The sequence below is a fragment of the Pristiophorus japonicus genome, chromosome 8, assembly GCF_044704955.1.
Source record: "Pristiophorus japonicus isolate sPriJap1 chromosome 8, sPriJap1.hap1, whole genome shotgun sequence".
Taxonomy (NCBI): domain Eukaryota; kingdom Metazoa; phylum Chordata; class Chondrichthyes; family Pristiophoridae; genus Pristiophorus; species Pristiophorus japonicus.
This window is the reverse complement of record NC_091984.1, coordinates 215024468-215044281: the sequence shown is the minus strand read 5'-3', so window position 1 is coordinate 215044281 and position 19814 is coordinate 215024468. Positions and strand designations below refer to the sequence as shown.

At 47.5% G+C, this 19814-nt stretch overlaps 1 protein-coding gene across 2 annotated transcripts in view; it reads left to right on the top strand.

The window, feature by feature from the left end:
* Positions 1 to 19814, top strand: part of mn1b (meningioma 1b) — a 123385-nt gene that overhangs the window by 14970 nt on the left and 88601 nt on the right. Inside the window, exon 3 of one of the 2 annotated variants that reach the window (XM_070886368.1) lies at positions 16499 to 16779. The exons of the other annotated variant lie outside the window; for it this stretch is intronic. Coding sequence (XP_070742469.1) covers positions 16499 to 16680 — 182 coding nt within the window. The 3' untranslated portion in view covers positions 16681 to 16779. Of the gene's footprint in view, positions 1 to 16498; positions 16780 to 19814 lie in introns of those variants that run through there. 2 annotated transcript variants of the gene reach the window in all.

Below are 19814 nucleotides of genomic sequence, written 5' to 3'. Positions count from 1 at the left end.
GTTCTTGCTCCTGACCGCTATCCGATGACCCCTGGTGGATGTGGGGAGGATGGTGGAGGACTGGTTTGTGATAGCGCATGGTCAAATAGCCTGCAACATTCATTGAGCTCCAACAGGAAACATGATCATTTGGGCAAAGTAGTGGAGGGTGGCTGGCACCTGTAGGACCAAGAGGCAGCACCTACAGGAGAGGGGGGGGGGGGGGGGGGTCCCTAGTGAGAGTCAGTGACTTCAGAAGAGGAGAGATCCTAGTGAGAGTCAGTGACTTCAATAGAGGAGGGACCTCAGTGAGAGTCAGCACCTTCAATAGAAGAGGGATCTGAGTTAGAGTCAGTGACTTCAAGAGAGGAGGGATCCTAGTGAGAGTCAGCACCTTCAGGAGAGGGGGGACCCCAGTGAGAGTCAGTACCTTCAGGAGAGGAGGGATCTGAGTTAGAGTTAGTGACTTCAGGAGAGGAGGGACCCAGTGCTTTCAGGAGAGGGGAGGATTCAGGGAGATTCACTGCTTTCAGGAGAGGATGGAAAATAATTGGAGTGGATAAAAAAAACTGTCTGAACACAAATACATGCTAAAGTAGCTGCTAATTTTAAAGATGAAATGCTGCAAAACGACCAGTGCGAGTCTCATAATTCAGTTAAAAAACTCTCACTGCATCAACCGTTCGGTTCATTGCTGTATATTTATAGTATCTGTGACTAGCATGTTCAGAATACCATTACAGTCGTGTTTTTGCTTTTAAACTGGTGATGAATAATTGCTGAGTACAAATATTAATGTTGGATTTGATTTGTACAGTTATTGCCAATTCTACAAAACTCTGAATATGATACATTAGATAATGGTTTGCGTCTGCACTAGTGTGCCTGTGTGTCTGTTGTTCTGCGTCTGTTTTGCTACATCCGTCTGTCTGTGTTCTTTATCTGTTTCTGTCTGTCTGTGTCCACCATATCCATCTATTTGTCCCTGCACGTTTGTGTTTGTCTGTCTATCAGTCTGTCTTCATTTGTCTTTCTGCATTTGTCTGTTTGGGTCTGTCTGTGTCTGTGACTGTCTCTGTCCATCTATTTGTGCCCATCTGTCTTTGTTCATCTGTCCACGCCCGCCTCTCTGCGTCCATCCGCCATGGCCTGTATATATGTGTCCATCTGCCAATGATCGACTGTCTGTATCTGACTGCCTGTATCTGTCATCTATTTGTTTCGATCTATGTGTCTGCCTATCTTTGTTCGTCTAATTGTGTCTGTTTATGTATGTCCATTTATCAATGTCTGTCGATCTGCGCCTATCTACCTGTCTGTCTTTGTTTGCCTATCTGTGTCTGTCCCTCTTTCTGTCTCTCTGTATCTGTCTAACTGTGTCTGTTTGCCTTTCTTTGCCTATCTGTGTCTGTCTCTCTTTTCATCTCTCTCTGTATCCATCTTTCTATCTGTCCATCTTTGTTTGCCTGTCTCTGTTTGTCTCTCTCCATCTATATCTCTGTGTCTGTTTCTCTCTGTCTCTCCATTTCTGTCAAACTGTCTCTGTCTGTCTTTGTTTGCCTATCTGTGTCTGTCCTCTGTATCTGTCTCTTTCTGTCTAGCCCGTATTTTCCAATTGGTGTTATCTTAATATCAGTGTTAACCTGTTTAACAGCTACATTTCTGTCTGTATATTTGGTCATTTATGTCTGTTGGCACTCTGGAATATTTTATTTGACAGACTGGTGGATGGAATGATTTTTTGAAAAGTTTGCTTCCATTCGAGCTGTTTGGTGTGCCCATCTGTAGTGCGTTGTGTTTCCCATTTGATTTTTGGCAACTGGCGTACAATGCTTGTGTGTTGCGCTGCTCACATCAAGCATGTTTCTGGCATCACCTTCATCGCACCACTTTGCTGCTGCCTGCCGCATGGGAAGGTTTATGTTATTTTACTGATTCCGGGCTAGGCTCATGCCAGCACAGTCTGACGGTGATTCCTTCAAGGTGTTTCCAAATGTGACGTCTCTCACACAGGGTTGGCTTTCTTGGTCAGAGAATTCAAACGTTTCCTGAGAGCGGGTAACTGTCTTATCTGTGGCGGGGAATGATGTGCAGCTTGGTGTCGAAAAATATTCCTTAAAAAGGTAAATTCTTAGCAGGCAGCACTTGTCACATGTTCTGTATTGCTGTTTTGACAGCAAATGTGTGGGAATAAGGTTTGGAGTGCATTTCTTCCCGCCCACCTCCCCTATATCTCCTGAAGGTACCGACTAGTCCTGGCCATTCTTCATGTGTGAGCATTGGCAGTAAGGGCGCAAAATTGCCCTTTTTGTAGCACCGATAGCACCTCCGGGGGGCGCTAACGTTGTGCTAGACACTTTTAGCCCAAGGGAGAAGGCGCTACCGCCTCCCGGGAAATTGCCCGGGAATTTGCGGAGGCGCTGGCACGGCAGCACCACGCCCTACAGTTAACGCCCTGGGCCACCGCGCAACCAGTGATGACGTCATTCCATGTATGGCGACCCCGCACCGAGCCCTTGATACCCTGCGGGGGAAATTGCTCCACAGGCCAAAGATGTTGTTGTTGTTGTTGTTAGAAAAAGGAGCAATTTCGAATCCAATTTGGGGTGACGGGGTAAGATGTGACCTAGTCCCCGGCCTTTGTTGGGAGAGATCAGGAACTTAGTCCAACAGTTGGAAAAGAAGAGGGAGGAGAGAAAGCTCAGCACGCAGCTAAGTCCCCGACATCAGGGGCTTACTACAGCAAACCAACATTGAACCCATCCTGCAGATCTGAAAAGGGTGCAGGTTAATGGAGTAGGGTTGCCAACCCTCCAGGATTGGCCTGGAGTCTCCAGGAATTAAAAATTAATCTCCAGGACACTGCTGCGAGCAAACCAGGAGAAAAATCATAGGGACATATAACGTATTTGCTTCATGGATTCTTTGTTTAACAATTCATAGCAACACATTACCAGTTCATCCACTAGGCTCACAACTGCTCATCGTGGACCCAACTGACTGGAGTTTTATTGAGTCTTGTGAACATCACATGACTGGCTAAGCCACTCACAATGCAGCAGCTCTACAACTAATTTAATTAACAGATAAAGCCGAGTGCCGCCTTATTACAGGGACACTAGAACCCACAAATTACCAAATAAACTTTAAAGGAACCTTAACAAATCAAATTAAAATTTGGTTGTCAGGGGTGATGATGCATTCCAGTCCTTCCGGTGACCACCTCTCGTGGAAGGCCGCGAGCGTAACGGTAGACACCATGTGCTCCTTCTCCAGGGACACCTGGGTACAAATGTAGCCGCAGAAGGGAGGCAGGCAGTCGGGCTGAACGACCCCCTCGGCCGCCTGGACCGGTTAATGGCCACCTTAGCCAGGCCCAGGAGCATTCCTACGAGGAGGCTTTCCTACCTGCCCGCTCCTCTCCGCACAGGGTGTGCCAGCTCTACAAACCCGTGAGCATTACAGGGCATTAAAATAAATTGTATCTTTTCATTTTTTATTGAGCACTTTCATTTATTAGGTCGAAAAAATATTGGAGATGGGGAAGAAAAGGCTGTTTGACTGGGCGGGGCGGTTAAAGGCATGAGGTCCTGTGATGAAACCTCCAGGAATACCTCCAACCAGAGTTGGCAACCCTGTATTGGAATTGGCATCGGGAATAATTTTAAAATGGGGGGCGGGGGTGACAAAGAGGGAAACAAAGCCACTTGAAGCTGTGCGGTGATTATAAACTTATAGAACTCGAAAATGCATAGAGCAGCAAAGATCTTGCCTTTGTTGTGAGTGCTGTGTGGTGATTGCATTTGTACAGAGGAAAAAAATAGCTGCTGCAGTCTCTTAGACAGCTAAATCCCACCAGGCAAGTTAGCGATTTGACGTATTGTGTGATTTGGGGGGGCGGGGGGGAGAGAAGGACTTTATTTCCCCCTTTTCCCGCCACAATTGACCCTGGGTTATATCTTCCCATTCAGCCTCAGCTTGCCTGAGATGGGAAAGGAAGGCGCAGGGAGGGCAGGGCCTCTTTCAGAGGCAGCCAAGTAGAAAGACCAGTTCTGTAGGCTGTTGGTCTCCAATCAGCTCAGAATATGCAGCAGGAACAACCGGTTTATTTGTTAAAGCAGAAAAAAAAACTCAACCCCAGATAAAACGAAAGGCCCAATTCTTGACTCTTTGATTGTTTAAGTGCGTGGTGTATTTCCATTTTGTTGCCATTCAAGGCAATAGCTCGGAAAGTGAATAGATTGCACATATTCTGAGAGCGGGGCAGAGAGAGAGAGAGAGAGACAGATCAGGGTCTCATGCTTGACTAGCCATTGAGAGCGGTCGTCTTCATACAGGGCTCACGCTGTGTTCGGTGGATGGAACTCGGGCGGTCGTGCAGCAGTTGCTCGCAGTTTGTCAGCACGCTCCAGTAGGTGAAAGGGACAAGCCCGGAGGCTGCGGCAGATATTCAAACTCTGCCCTGTCACTTAAAATCTCCCAGTTGTGCTTAACTACAGTGTACATGTGATTCTCAGGAGTGACCCTCGGCAGATTGCAATTTCAAATAACTTTCCAGCACAGAAAGAGAGGAAACAACAGCACACAACAAAACCCACACATAATATCAGACAGTAAAACAGACCATGACTCCCTGAAGTAAAGCCACTACTTGTGGTTTCTGTTGGACGCATTCCTGGTTGTGTTTCAAATCCTTGGAGTTTGGTGCTCTCTTTATGGTCCTTATGATACTGTATAAACGCAGTCAAGGCACACGTTAAAGTCAGAGGCAAACCCATCTTTGTTTTTTGTAAAAAAGATGAGAAGTGTGAGGATACACTCCTGGAGGCTAGCCAACAAAAGGGACCAAATCTTACATGCTCAATTTCACCGATTGTAACTACCTGATAAGTGAAGCTTCTAATGAAACGAATTGAAAAATAAAATTGAATAATGCATTGTTGCTCTGCTCTTGCTCAATTTAATTATTTTTATGTAGGGCGGGGATGGGAATTAGATTTCACACTTGACTGTTTTTGCAGCACAGGAATATGTGCATCCAGCATTTAAAAAGCCCATTTATTACTCTTCTTTGTTGGATGTGACTCCCCCTCCCCCTTACCTTTCCTAATCTGGAGAAAGGAAACCGGAATACGTTCGCAATTTGAACTCGTGCTACTTGGATTTTTTGGGGGGTGAAAATGATCTTTCCTAGTTTGCTCCCCCCCCCACCACCCCATCGACCACCCACCACCCTAGGACCCCGCCCGGCCCCAGCAGTACTAACTCACTCTGTGGTGTTTTTTCATAGGCGATATCGCCCTCCATTACTTCACCCAAGTAGCCAATCTTAATTGAAGCCTAGACAACAACAACTTGCATTTATATAGCGCCTTTAACGTGGTAAAACATCTGAAGGCATTCCACAGGAGCGATTATCCTCCAAAATTTCACACCCGAGCCACATAAGGAGATATTTGGACAGGTGACCAAAAGCTTGGTCAATGAGGTTGGTTTTAAGGAGCGCCTTAAAGGAGGAAGGGTAGAAAGACGACGAGGTTTCGGGAGGGAATTTCAGAGCTCAGGGTCCAGGCAGCTGAAGACATGGAGGCCAATGGTGGAGCAATTAAAATTGGGGCTGTGCAAGAGACTAGAATTAGAGGAGCGCAGAGATCTTGGAGGGTGTAGGGCTGGAGGAGGCTACAGTGATAGGGAGGTGTGAGGCCATGGAGGGATTTGAAAACAAGGATGAGAAATTTAACATTTTAAAGACAGTAAGTGTCAGCAGTGAACTCAGGGCCAGCCACAGGAGAGCTGCCCGGTTTGCATTTTTCTGCACACTTTTAATGTTTGAAAACACTTCCATTGCTGCTGGCGTTTCAGACTTTTGCTTAAAAGTGCTCCGGTCAATCGATTTTCACAATCCTGGTCCTCGCTTTCAAAATTTTCCATGGCATCACCTCGCCTCACCTCAGTGATCTTCTCCAGCCAAATGTCCCAGCACCTGCCCTCTGCTCCGACATCACCTTACTCTTTGTTCCTTCTTCATCATAGGCAGTCCCTCGAAATTGAGGAAGACTTGCTTCCACTCCAAAAGTGAGTTCTCAGGTGACTGAACAGTCCAATACGGGAATTACAGTCTCTGTCACAGGTGGGACAGACAGTGGTTGAAGGAAAGGGTGGGTGGGGAGTCTGGTTTGCCACACGCTCCTTCCGCTGCCTGCGCCTGTTTCCTGCATGCTCTCGGCGACGAGACTTGAGGTGCTCAGCACCCTCCCGGATGCTCTTCCTCCACTTAGGGTGGTCTTTGGCCAGGGACTCCCAGGTGTCGGTGGGGATGTTGCATTTTATCAAGGAGGCTTTGAGGATCTTACACCACTGGTGGGTGCTTGCTCAGTATCTTTCTTCTTCATCAGTAGCATACTTTCTGTTTTTAATAAATACCACAACTTAATTTGCATTGGAAAATATCATAGCTAGCACGTGGCTTTACTTTACGCAAAAATAATCACCGAGTAGCTCTTTTGGTCTTTTGTCTCTCCTCTAAAGTGGGGAATTTCCTGCCTTTAAAGAAATGTAACAAATATTTTGCTTCTGTTCCTGGAGCAGGGAGGTGTACTGTATGATGAGTACACGATGACACTGCAATGCATAGAAACATAGAAAATAGGTGCAGGAGTAGGCCATTCGGCCCTTCTAGCCTGCACCGCCATTCAATGAGTTCATGGCTGAACATTCAACTTCAGTACCCCATTCCTGCTTTCTCGCCATACCCCTTGATTCCCCTAGTAGTAAGGACCTCATCTAACTCCTTTTTGAATATATTTAGTGAATTGGCCTCAACAACTTTATGTGGTAGAGAATTCCACAGGTTCACCACTCTCTGGGTGAAGAAGTTCCTCCGCATCTCGGTCCTAAATGGCTTACCCCTTATCCTTAGACTGTGACCTCTATGCGTGTGCAGTATGATTTATGTATGCATATTGTCATGTATGTGCACGTACAGTATGATCTGTATGTGCGCACATTGCTGTATATATATATATATATATATACACATACACAGTACAATCTCTGTGTGCACAATGCCGAGTATGTGTGCATACAATATGATCATGTGTGCGCTCAGTGTCGTGTTTGTGCACATAGAGAGCAATCCATGCCATACACAGCTTTGTGTATGTGTATATGCAGAATGATCAAATAAGATGGTTGTGTTGTGCAGACAGTAGGCCTCATACATACGCAGCCAAGCAGCAGCTGGTAGTTTTGGAATGGAGCTCGAGTTTAAGGTTTTTGCTTCAATTTTAAATCATTTTAAGAACAGCTAAAGTTGTTCTTGTTTGTCACTTTCTCAGGAGTGCCACAGGAGTCCGTGTTCAATACCACTGATGCCATCGTGCTTTACAGTGGTACTTGCCAGTCTCGTCATTCAGCACGTCGACTGGTGTCCTTGTAGCTGCTCTACAGGTGTCTTGGCGCAGTAACTGACATGTTATTAATGATGACACTGCTTCTTTTTCTCAAATAAATTACTTTTCAATCGCAAATGTTAACAGGTTAAGAAAAAGGTGTGTGTGAGTGCGGGAAGTGAATGGTGCCGCGGGTGAGGGTACCCGGGGTGAGGGTACTAGGGGTGAGGGTACCAGGGCTGAGGGTACTAGGGGTGAGGGTACCAATGGGTGAGGGTACTAGGGATGAGGGTACCAGGGGTGAGGTACCCGGGGTGAGGGTACTCGGGGTGACGGTACTTGGGGTGAGGGTACTGTGGGTGAGGGTACCAGGCACGAGGGTACCCAGGGTGAGGGTACTAGGGATGAGGGCACCAGAGGTAAGGGTACTAGGGGTGAGGAGAGAAGGTTTGAGGGTACCAGGGGTGAGTGTACTCAGGGTGAGAGTACCCAGGGTGAGGGTACTAGGGGTGAGGGTACTAGGAGGTGAGGGTACCCGGGGTGAGGGTACTAGAGGTGAGGGTACTAGGGGGAAGGGTACCCGGGGTGAGGGTACTAGAGGTGAGGGTACCAGGGGTGAGGGTACCAGGGGTGGAGGTACTGAGGTGAGGGTACTAGGGTGAGGGTACTAGGGGTGACGGTACTAGGGGTGAAGGTACTAGGGATGAGGTACTGGGATGAGGTACTGGGGTGAGGTACTGGGGTGAGGGTACTAGGAGTGAAGGTACGAGGGGTGAAAAAAAAGGATTAGTGAGGACCAATGTAGGTCCTTTGCAGACAGAATCAGGTGAATTTATAATGGGGAACAAAGAAATGGCAGACCAATTGAACAAATACTTTGGATCTGTCTTCACTAAGGAAGACACAAATAATCTTCCGGAAATACTAGGGGTTCGAGGGTTTAGCGAAAAGAAGGAACTGAAGGAAATCATTATTAGACAGGAAATTGTGTTCAGGAAATTGATGGGATTAAAGGCCGATAAATCCCCAGGGCCTGATAGGCTGCATCCCAGAGTACTTAAGGAAGTGGCCCTAGAAATAGTGGATGCATTGGTGATCATTTTCCAACATTCTATTGACCCTGAATCAGTTCCTATGGATTGGAGGGTAGCTAATGTAACATCACTTTTTTAAAAAGGAGGGAAAGAGAAAACGGGGAATTATAAACCGGTTAGCCTGACATTGGTGGTGGGGAAAATGTTGGAATCAATTATAAAAGATGAAATAGCAATGCATTTGGAAAGCGGTGACAGAATTGGTCCAAGTCAGCATGGATTTATGAAAGGGAAATCATGCTTGACAAATCTTCTAGAATTTTTTGAGGATGTAACTATTAGAGTGGACAAGGGAGAACCAGTGGATGTGGTGTATTTGGACTTTCAAAAGGCTTTTGACAAGGTCCCACACAAGAGATTAGTGTGCAAAATTAAAGCACATGGTATTGGGGGTAATGTATTGATGTGGATAGAGAACTGATTGGCAGACAGGAAACAGAGAGTTGGAATAAATGGGTCCTTTTCAGAATGGCAGGCAGTGACCAGCAGGGTTCAGTGCTGGGACCCCAGCTATTTACATTATACATCAATGATTTAGATGAAGGAATTGAATGTAATATCTCCAAGTTTGCAGATGACACTAAGCTGTGTGGCGGTGTGAGCTGTGAGGAGGATGCTAAGAGACTGCAGGGTGACTTGGACAGGCTAGGTGAATGGGCAAATGCATGGCAGATGCAGTATAATGTGGATAAATGTGAGGTTTACCACTTTGGTAGCAAAAACAGGAAGACAGAATATTATCTGAATGGTGGCAGATTAGGAAAAGGGGAGATGCAATGAGACCTGGGTGTCATGGTACATCAGTCATTGAAGTTTGGCATGCAGGTACAGCAGGTGGTGAAGAAGGCAAATGGCATGTTGGCCTTCATAGCTAGAGGATTTGAGTATAGGAGCAGGGAGGGCTTACTGCAGTTGTCAGAGCCTTGGTGAGGCCACACCTTGGATATTGTGTTCAGTTTTGGTCTCCTAATCTGAGGAAGGACGTTCTTGCTATTGAGGGAGTACAGCGAAGATTCACCAGATTGGTTCCTGGGATGGCAGGACTGACATATGAGGAGAGACTGGATCAACTGGGCTTGTATCCACTGGAGTTTAGAAGAATGAGAGGGAATCTCATAGAAACATATAAAATTCTGACGGGATTGGACAGGTTAGAGGCAGAAAGAATGTTTCCGTTGCTGGGGAGTTCCAGAACCAGGGATCACAGTCTAAGAATAAGAGGTAAGCCATTTAGGACCGAGATGAGGAGAAACTTTTTCACTCAGAGAGTGGTTAACCTGTGGAATTCTCTACCGCAGAAAGTTGTTGAGGCCAGTTCATTAGATATATTCAAAAGGGAGTTAGATATGGTCCTTACGGCCAAAGGAATCAAGGGGTATGGAGAGAAATCAGGAAAGGGGTACTGAGGTTGAATGATCAGCCATGATCTTATTAAATGGTGGTGTAGGCTCGAAGGGCCGAATGGACTGCTCCTGCATCTAATTTCTTTGTTTCTATGTTTCTATGAAGGTACTAGGGGTGAGGTACTGGGGTGAGGGTACTCGGCTTGAGCATACTAGGGGTGAGGATATAAGGTGTGAGAATACCACGGGTGAGGGGTGAGAATACTAGAGGTGAGGGTACTATGGTGAGGATTCTAGCGGTGAGGATACTAGGGGTGAGCAGTGCTAAAGCCCGCTCAGGTACATGCCCTGGAGTGAAGGAAACATTAGCCTTAGTTTGGCTGGGTTGTTTTAGTCTTTGACAATGGAGGTGAGGGGCAGAGTCAGAGGAGGACAGAACATTTAAGGATGGGTTCAAACTGTGTTGCTTGTACACAAGCCCAAGAAGACTTTTACAGCTAGGAGGGGAATAGTTGGACAATGGATAACGAAAGCTGGAGTGATGATTTAACCAGTGTGAGTATTTCGTCATTCAGCATAAACATGATATATTTCTAGATTCAATCCTCGGTCTGTGTTGAGTTAATTGATCTCACCAGGCACATTGAGGTGCTATAACTCAGATCCCCTGGGCTAGGGGTGATGTTGACAAATAAACCGATTGGCATTCAGTGACCTTCCTCTAGAAAGTGCATGGGTGTGGATGTTGGGTGAGGTCAAGATTAGGTTTGTCTGTGATGGCCCCCGTTGGTGGAATAGTTTCCAGTCACTGTCCAGGCTCACACAGAATGATCGGCAACTTGGGTGAGGTTCTACTTGGTGGCAAACGCTCATGACCTCATGCCAGGCAGATTCAGCAACTTCAGGAGATGAGGGGAAGGAATGGGTGGATGAGAGACTTAATACCTTCACGTTATAGCTGTTATCATCATCATCGGCAGTCCCTCGGAATCGAGGAAGACTTGCTTCCACTCTAAACATGAGTTCTTAGGTGGTTCCCAATATGAGAACCACAGTCTCTGTCACAGGTGGGACAGATAGTCGTTGAGGGAAGGGGTGGGTGGGACTGGTTTGCCGCACGCTCTTTCCGCTGTCTGCGCTTGATTTCTGCATGCTCTCGGCGACAAGACTTGAAGTGCTCAGCGCCCTCCTGGATGCACTTCCTCCACTCAGGGTGGTCCTTGGCCAGGGACTCACAGGTGTCAGTGGGGATGTTGCACTTTATCAGGGAGGCTTTGAGGGTGTCCTTGTAACATTTCCGCTGCCCACCTTTGGCTCGTTTGCCGTGAAGGAGTTCCGAGTAGAGAGCTTGCTTTGGGAGTCTCGTGTCTGGCATGCGAACTGTGTGGCCTGCCCAGCGGAGCTGATCGAGTGTTGGCAGTGCTTCAATGCTGGGGATGTTGGCCTGGTCAAGGACGCTGATGTTGGTGCGCCTGTCCTCCCAGGGGATTTGTTGGATCTTGCGGAGACATCATTGGTGATATTTCTCCAGCGACTTGAGGTGTCTACTGTACATGGTCCATGTTTCTGAGCCATACAGGAGGGCGGGTATTACTACAGCCCTGTAGACCATGATCTTGGTGGCAATTTTGAGGGCCTGGTCTTTGAACACTCTTTTCCTCAGGCGGCTGAAGGCTGCAGTGAAGCACTGGAGGCAGTGTTGGATCTCGTCGTCAATGCCTGCCTTTGTTGATAGGAGGCTCCCGAGATAAAGGCAGTGGTGGCTAACGTTTAAATCCCGAGTGGTCTTGAAACGGGCTGCGCTGTTTTTTTTTGGGGGGGAGGGTGTGCGGCAGGGGGGGATGGAGGAGTATAGCTCTGATGACACATCTGACCGCCCTCTTTATTTTTTTTAGATGCCGTTCTCCACGAGGACAGCTGACACAATGTTGCGATAAAGCAAGCGTGTTACTTGTAGTCTGTAGCTGGGCAGTTGGCGTGCGCATGGGCTGAAAAAAAAGTAAAGCTGTTCGAGGTGTTCAGCGTGACATCGGCGCGCGAGCGCGCGGAAAAAAGCACGGTGCGTATTTCTAAACAGGATGTGGTGTGCTGATATCAATAGAGCTGAATGTTGATTAGTCAATTAATTGTGCAGCAGATCACTGAAAGGATCAGGTTGATCAAGCAATAGAAATACCATTCAGGGCAGCTCAGAGATACACCCACTTTGTTGGAACATGCCACCGTTTTTGGGTAACAGGACTTTGCTTTCCCGTTCCACTCTTCGTAAATGTTTACATTAACCTACAATAATGTGTTGTCTTCTCGGGCAGGAGGATAACTTTTTGTCAGGGGTCACAATCCCGATCTACGTCTTGCTCAAGACCCAATCTCAAGATTGCTCCAAATGCTTCACAATTTTGTGACAGGAAGTGGGTCTTTGTCAGTCAGCCCCTCACATGGTCGTTCCTAATCTCAGTCATGGCACTGGAGACAATTGGAATTGGCAAGTGGAAGGCAGGCACTCCTTCCACACCCACCCCTTCTGCCCCCAAAATAGGATAAAACTACCACGCCAATACCTCTATACTATTTTGATAGGGTCCTTTCACTTTTGTATGGAAGCTGGGATGACCCTGTCTCCTGATAACATTCACTGACTTTGTTTTACTGGAGAACACAAATGGGGAATCGCAGGGAAGCCCAGTTTGCGGTTGGGTAGGTTGCGAGAGGAGGCCCAAAGGCCCACGGGGCAGCAAGCCAGCTGGGGGCCACAGATGAAGGCCGGGTTGCCAACTCTGATTGGACGTGCTCCAGGAGGTTTCATCACATGACCTCCTGCCTCCAACTGTGCTGCCCCCACGCTGCCACCATTGGTTACCCGGCATGTCCATTCACGCCGCGCACTGCCTTCCCATGCCAATCGTAAAGCAAACAGCCTCTTTGTTACCCGATCGGATGATTCTTGACAGTCAGTCAAACAGCCTTTTTAACTCGTCTCCGATTTTTAAAAATGTTGGATTGCTGGAGCACTGTCCGGGAGATTAATCTTGAATTCCTGGAGACTCCAGGACAATCCAGGAGGGTTGGCAACTAGATGAAGGGATAGTGGCCTGCATATGGTTCTCGAGCCATGTTAGGGGTCCCACTGATGTTTGCTGTGGTGTACTGCATGTTGTTATTTTGATACATTTCTATATTTACTGAACCTGACAGTATGCTATCTTGCAAAAGTAGAACTTAAAAGAAAAATAGGTTTCCATCATTAATGTGCTCCATTGGGGTGATTCCACAACCCTATTCTCAAAAGGGGCATGGGATCAGAGATAGAGCTACAACCCTGTAACTCTGATTCTTCAAGCCACATTCCCTCTGAGCGCAACTTGATGTTGGACGCTGGGAGCGTGGGATGGCAGAATCACCCTTTGTATACTGTCCTTTCAGAGTTACAGGTGTTTTAGTGTAACGGACACTTGCAGTCCCAAGATGTTCTGACACTTGAGGTTCTGCATCATCAGTCAGGCGCAGAAATAAATGGGAGATGGGAACTCCTTTTGTCAGTCAGTGATCACTATTCTTGTTACCACACACCTCCTCAAGTTCAGGAGAGCAGCTGGGTCTGAGCTGAGTCCTTTTGTTATCCATCTAACACATAATCTCACGAGTGGTTTATGATGCAAAATATAAAGCCTCAAAGCTATTTTGGTAATTTAGTCCTTGTTTTGTATCTCCTGGATCCCAGTTTGGTTGGGCAGGTTGACATCTTTTTAACGAAATTAACTGTGGGATTCTCCTGACCATCTGAAACGTCTACACGCGATGATGCTGGAGGCAGGGAGTGAAATATACGGGGTGAAAATTGTCCCGCTTTATAGCCCCATTAGCGCCTCTGGGGGTTTCGTTTGGGGGAGGGGGCTGCTATTCCCGGGAATTTGCAGAGGCGCAGCCTTAGCCACCCCCCGGACTGCCGCGCAACCGGCGATGACATCATCGCCGTGTGCAGCGACCCCTCACCGCTCCTCAGGGAAAATAGCCCTGGGGTCGTGAAGCTGGCCCTCCCCTCACTCTCGGGGCGGTGCTTAAAGGGGAGGGTGCCAGCGTCCCGGGATGCCACCTTTTTTTGACTGCTCACTCTCGGATCGGCTCTACGATGGTGGCCCTAGCGTGGTCCCGGCGGCCATTGTGCAGCCCAGCACTCCGTCTTGGGTGCCGGGCTACAGGCCCGGTCCCACGCTGCCCTGGTGGTCCAGTGGAGGCCATCAGAGGCCGTGCAGAGTGCGCAGCGGCCATCCCCTTTAAGCGAAGGGGAGGGGCGTTGAAGCGCGTCAACGCTATGCAGAGCACCCATGAAGTGCTTGACTCCCTGCCCCAGTAGCGCCCCGGTTACCGCCCCCAAAGGAAGTGGAGGGCAGGAGATTGCGCTCCGCTTGATTCAGGGCGCTAAGGGCAATTCCGCGGTGGGGACGGGACTTCCATTTTCCAATTCTGCCCGCATATTCTTTGACAGACGAATGACACTTTTCCAGTTCAAGATGGTGCAAAGATGTGGTTGATGAAAGAAGATGGCGTCTCTTTCCGCTGGCCTTAAATAGACTAGAGAATAATTCTTGTGAATTTTGCCTTATCATTTTCAGTTAAAAATACTTTGCGGAGGCTCGATGTAAAATTGGACTTGTCTCACAATGAGTGATGTTAGTAGTGTTCTAAATAAAGACGGCAATGTGCCTTATCGTTTCACCTGGAGGGCTGCACCTTATTTATTCCAAATAAGCACTGACTGATGGTGGGTAGTCTCCCACAGGCAATGGTAGGCCATGGCTACTTTGCTCGTGGCATTTTTCATGTGTGCATGCAGTGATTGTTGATTGACTGTTCCACCACGAGGCCTCACAACCAAAACCCAACTCTGCCATTGGCTGAGATGCACATTCGATCAGGAGTGGGGAACTCTGGCAGATCTTTACCCTGCTCAGCTCAGACATGCTGATAGCAACCGTAGCAGTTCCATTGCTGCGGCAGCTAATATTCAAAAACTCAGCACAGACCAGGCATCAAAGTTCTGCACCCATTGCACGTGGAATTTCCTGAGAATTGAACTGAATGGAAATCCATTCTCTGTAACCTTGCGTTCACAAGAAGAGAAACAGGATAAAATGATCGTACTGAAGCAAAAAGAAAATCAAATTGTCTGCAGTGTGTGATCGTTTACAGATACTAAAATGATACAATAATGATTCTCCCCCACCCCCCCTGCAAAGAGCTGACAGAATCAAAATTTTGTAACTGGATGGTATGCTTGCTGTGTCTTTAGCGTCAAGCTCAGTCTGCTTCACTGAAGTGGAGGCATGGGAGGTGAAATTTGGTTTGGGCAGACGCAAAATTATCGACAGCCAATCGGCAGTCCGGTTAACACTCCACCCGACTGTCTTTGAAAAGATGAGTTTGCCGAGTCGCTGTCGCCCACTCCGCGCTACCGCCCAAGACGCATTTCACCCCCTCCATGGCGTCTTTTTGAGTGTTGTATGATTGTACAGTGTGTGGTACGAAATGAACAACTGAGCAAATAAAAGCAGACTTGACTTGCCCTGTTCAGGAGACAAGACCAGGCGGCTTTAAGAGCGCAAATGCTTTGATGCCATCACTTTTAAGCTTTTTGGCCAAAATTAATTCTTTTCAAAAAACAGACCTCTTGCTGCTTGTTTCTTCATGTCGGGGTGATTTACCTCACGTGAAGGAAAACCACAAATGTTTAAAATCTGGCTTTGGCTGAAGAGAATTTCTCAAATGTTTCGCTTGCCCACATGCGCTGTGAGGGACACCCCTCCCCAAGGGAAACTCTGCAATGTGCGCGGGTTCCATGGTGGCAAGAGGAACGGACCCAATTGCACAGAGATGGGAATACTATTCTTATGTGTAATGTATTTGCTTCATGGGTTCTTTGCTTAAGAATTCATAGCAACACATTGCTATTAAGAAGCAGTTGGTTTATTAGCAAAAGTTTAACAATCACACTACACATCACCAGGCTCACAACCACCTGCCTCATTGTGGATCCCCCGAACCCAATTGGCTGGGGTTTTATTGAGTCTTGTGAACATCACATGACTGGCTAAGCCACTCCCAACTCAACAGCTCTACAAATATGTGTGCATACATTACGTTACAGAAACCACCTTCAGGGTGACAACAGCAGAGTGACGACCCACTGTTTTAAGTAAAAATTCAGCGTCAGAGAAGAAAGTAAAAGTCTCATCACAGAGAAACACTAAAGGAAGGCTTCCCAAAATGTGTTGAATCTGATCTGATTGGTTACCTCTGGATATAATTCACTTAAAAGTAAATCCACTTTCCCATCTAAATTATTCACAACTAACCGGTGACACTGATTCCTTACTCAAATTATAATTCTCCGGCCTACAATTTCTTGGTCGGAGTTTCGTCACACCATTGATGCCGTCACATTCTGCTGTTCAACCCATGACATCATCGAGCGGAACAGTTCATTTGAGAAGGAGGGGGTTTTGTCCACCGCCGATGGTTGAGCCTACCGGTTTTACGGAGGAGCGTGTACCGGGGCCCGACTCTCGGATCGAGGATTTGCTATTGGTCAAAAAAGAGAAAAAAAATCTGATTGTTTTTTTGAAAAAAGAAAAAGCGAAATGATCCTTAATCCAGAAAACTAAAACTTATTTTGTTTATTAACCCTTTCCAGCCCACGAGCTTTCCCAGAACAAGGCTTCATCAGTCCAGACTGGCAGCCATTTGCAGTGCCTGTCGGTGCACTGCACAGACGACCTTACTGACTCTAAGGGCCGGAGCCCCATGCAAACTTGGAGGTCTTTGCATTCGGACATCTCTAATCGATTTGGGACATTCGTGGCTGCTTTGACCTGAACAGAGATGAACTTTCTTTTTTATTTCTCTTTTTTTGTTGTTGTTTTCCTCCTCTCGGCTGCTGCAGTGCGACAGACAGACATTAAAAACAAATCACAGTTATAGTCACAAAAGGGTCCGGCCCCCCCCCCCCCCCCCCCCCCCCTTGCCGGCACTTTGGCTCAGTACCTGCGACGCTGGGCTGGTGGCCTGGAAAGGGTTAACTCCGAGGCCGTGCCTCCCCTGGCTTCTGCCGCAATGGCTTGCCCGATGCCAGGCCCGTTGGATTGCTCAGAAATAGCTGCAGAGACTGACCTTAAGCTGAGCTGAACAGACTGTTTGTTGTTGGAGTTGAACGATGTTCCCCCTCATTGGATTCCTTGCACTTATACTGATTCCTCCCCCCCCCCAACCCACCCGGGCACCGGCTTTCCCGGCAACAACCCCGGAGTCAAAAGCAAAGCAATGTTGGCAATATTCTTTTCAAGCCTCTTCACCAGGAATCCAAAGTCTGTTATGTGTAAACCTCAATAAACACTGGGCTCGAGTGGGGTTGTCACCTCGGCCAAAATCAGGCGGGGAACAGGAGAGGAGCAGGCTAAGGGTTGGGATTGCGGCTAGAGTTCGGACACTTTGCCGATGTGACGATTTGCTGATGACCTCAGCCATTAATCGCTCCACCTCGTGGGTGAATAGAAACTCAAAAGTTTTGATATCCGGGTCACATTTAGTATTTAGTAAGTTCTGGACAAAGGAAAATGGACAGGTGGCAGCCCTAGGCTCGAATCAATCTATTCCACCAAGTTATATATATAAAGCTGTAGTGGTCCTGGATCCATCAGATCTCATTATGTTTGAATTTCTAGAAAAAAATGTATTAAAAAAAAACACACGAAAAACATCACTCGCTTTCCATAACCTATGAATCGCTGCGTTGTTTCTAAAACCATGTTTCTTTCACTTGGAAAATGTTTAAAATGCCTTTGTTGAAGTCGGCAAGGCATGCAGAGGTGGGCCTGGTGAGGGTAACATCAAAACAAAGTGTACAAGGTGTAGCAAGGATGAACAATAATGATGGGATTTTCCCCAAGGTGGATTTAGCTGTCAATCTGGCCTTTGCAATATCATTTGTACCCAACCTCCATCTCCAGCCCTTTCCCCCCTCCCCTTCACCTCCCCCCCCCCACCCCCAGGCTCCCAAGGCACCATTGCATCATATTAAAGGATATGGGGCAAAAGCGGGTAAATGGAGTTAGGTCGCAGATGAGCCATGATCTCATTGAATGGCGGAACAGGATTGTGGGGCTAAATGGCTCCTATCACATCTAAAGAGTTGCAGAAACATCAAAAGCAGTTGCCGTACTGGGAATAAGAAACCATAATCCCAGCTCCCCAAAAATTGGGGGAAAATGTCCCTGTTATCCGTCCCCTCAGCTATTCTCCCTCCACGCCCCTTTACATGTACTCAAATCAGCCAGTGGTCTTTTTTTGGTTATGCGTCCCACCCCCCAACTCTGATTTTTCACTGACCGCAGTGGGCTACATGCATGAACAGATAAAGCCCAGCTACAGCTTTGTACAGATGCCCTGTCTGTGCCCAACACCCTATCATGCAAATCCCGGGCAGGTACTTCTGAGGACAGCAGGTCAGGGCAATGCTCATTCTCACCCTGATCCTCTCCCAAGTGTTGTGCAGTTGAAAACAATGGGAAAAAGTAACACGATGAAACTAAAGTTCAGAAACGCTTATGGGACGTTCACCTGAGAGGGAGATATGGTCCATATCTTGTACAAAAGCAAAATACTGCAGATGGTATCTGAAATAAAAACAGAAAATGCTGGTAATACTCAGCAGGTCAGGCAGCATCTGTGAAGAGGGAAACGGTGTTAAAGTTTCAGGTCGATGACCTTTCATCAGTTCTGACCAAAGGTCGTCGACCTGAAACGTTAACTCTGTTTCTATCTCCGCAGATGCTGCCTGACTTGCTGAGTATTTCCAGCATTTTCTGTTTTTATAATTATGGTCCATATCTTGCCCTATTTCACTCTTTCGCGCGTCCGTGAGAGGTCTCCTAAAGTGACTCAAATACGCACAAGTCCAAATCACATGATGTGACATTGCCGCAGTAATGGGCATGATGCTATAATCTGACAATTGTGCTTGAGGTCGGGTGTTCAGAATTTGTTGTGTTCGCTGCCCCCACCCCTCTTTGCACTGGTGCGTGACTTGGGTACGGGTCCGAGACGCTTCAGAGTTTATGGGAACTACGTTTGTTTTTGAAACTCGCAGTTAAGGTGTGAAGCCAGGAATCTGTTCACGGTTTGGCCGCCTCATGTTGCTGCATCACTGTGAAAGGGAACTAACCATGGCTGAATGCTGACCGGAGGTGCAGCCCTTGGCTGTGTGTGTGTCTATTCTAATCTTCCAGCGGACAGTCAGTAGGCCAATAGTGCACTTTCAGGCAGAAACAGGAGCAGTGAATCCACAAGGTGGATTATCTGAGCGTGTTGACATTATAACGGTAACTGACTCTGGGTAAATGCTCCACCGAGTGCACTGAGCCACACAGATCAGGAGGATCCCAGGTCCCATCTCTGGCCTATCCTGAATTAGTTGAGCTCAGCAGGGGGCAGTAATGGGAATGCTAAGATTGGCCTCAGAATTGGAGGGAGAACAAGGAAAATAAGCCAGAGTTCCTGCTCCTGATTCCCTGCTAGAATACACGTGTACACATATATATATGTATATGTGCGTGCGTGCATTGGATGAGGACAAGAGACAGCTTGGCTGTGCTGTATCCCTTTATGGTCTGCTGACGTGCACTGGCAAGGTCCATGTACGAAGAATGGCCATTGGAGCAAAGGCACTGGAGGGTGGCGCGATGGAACAGAGAAAACTGGAAAAAGACCAAAGTGTCCGGTCCTCAGGGCACGCTTGTCGTGTTGCACGTGTAACTGAAAATGCTTTTCCCAGTAGAAGCTTGGGGCGGGAATGGGAAGTGAGGGTGGTTATGATTATCTGGCTTCAGTCGGGCCTTCTCCTGTGCGTGGACTATTAGCATTATGTTTCGTGTTATATTCCACTCATTCCCAGGGTTACGGGCCAGCAGTCCGCTCCACCTCTACACTGATCACCGTGCGGTGGAACCCTCTGG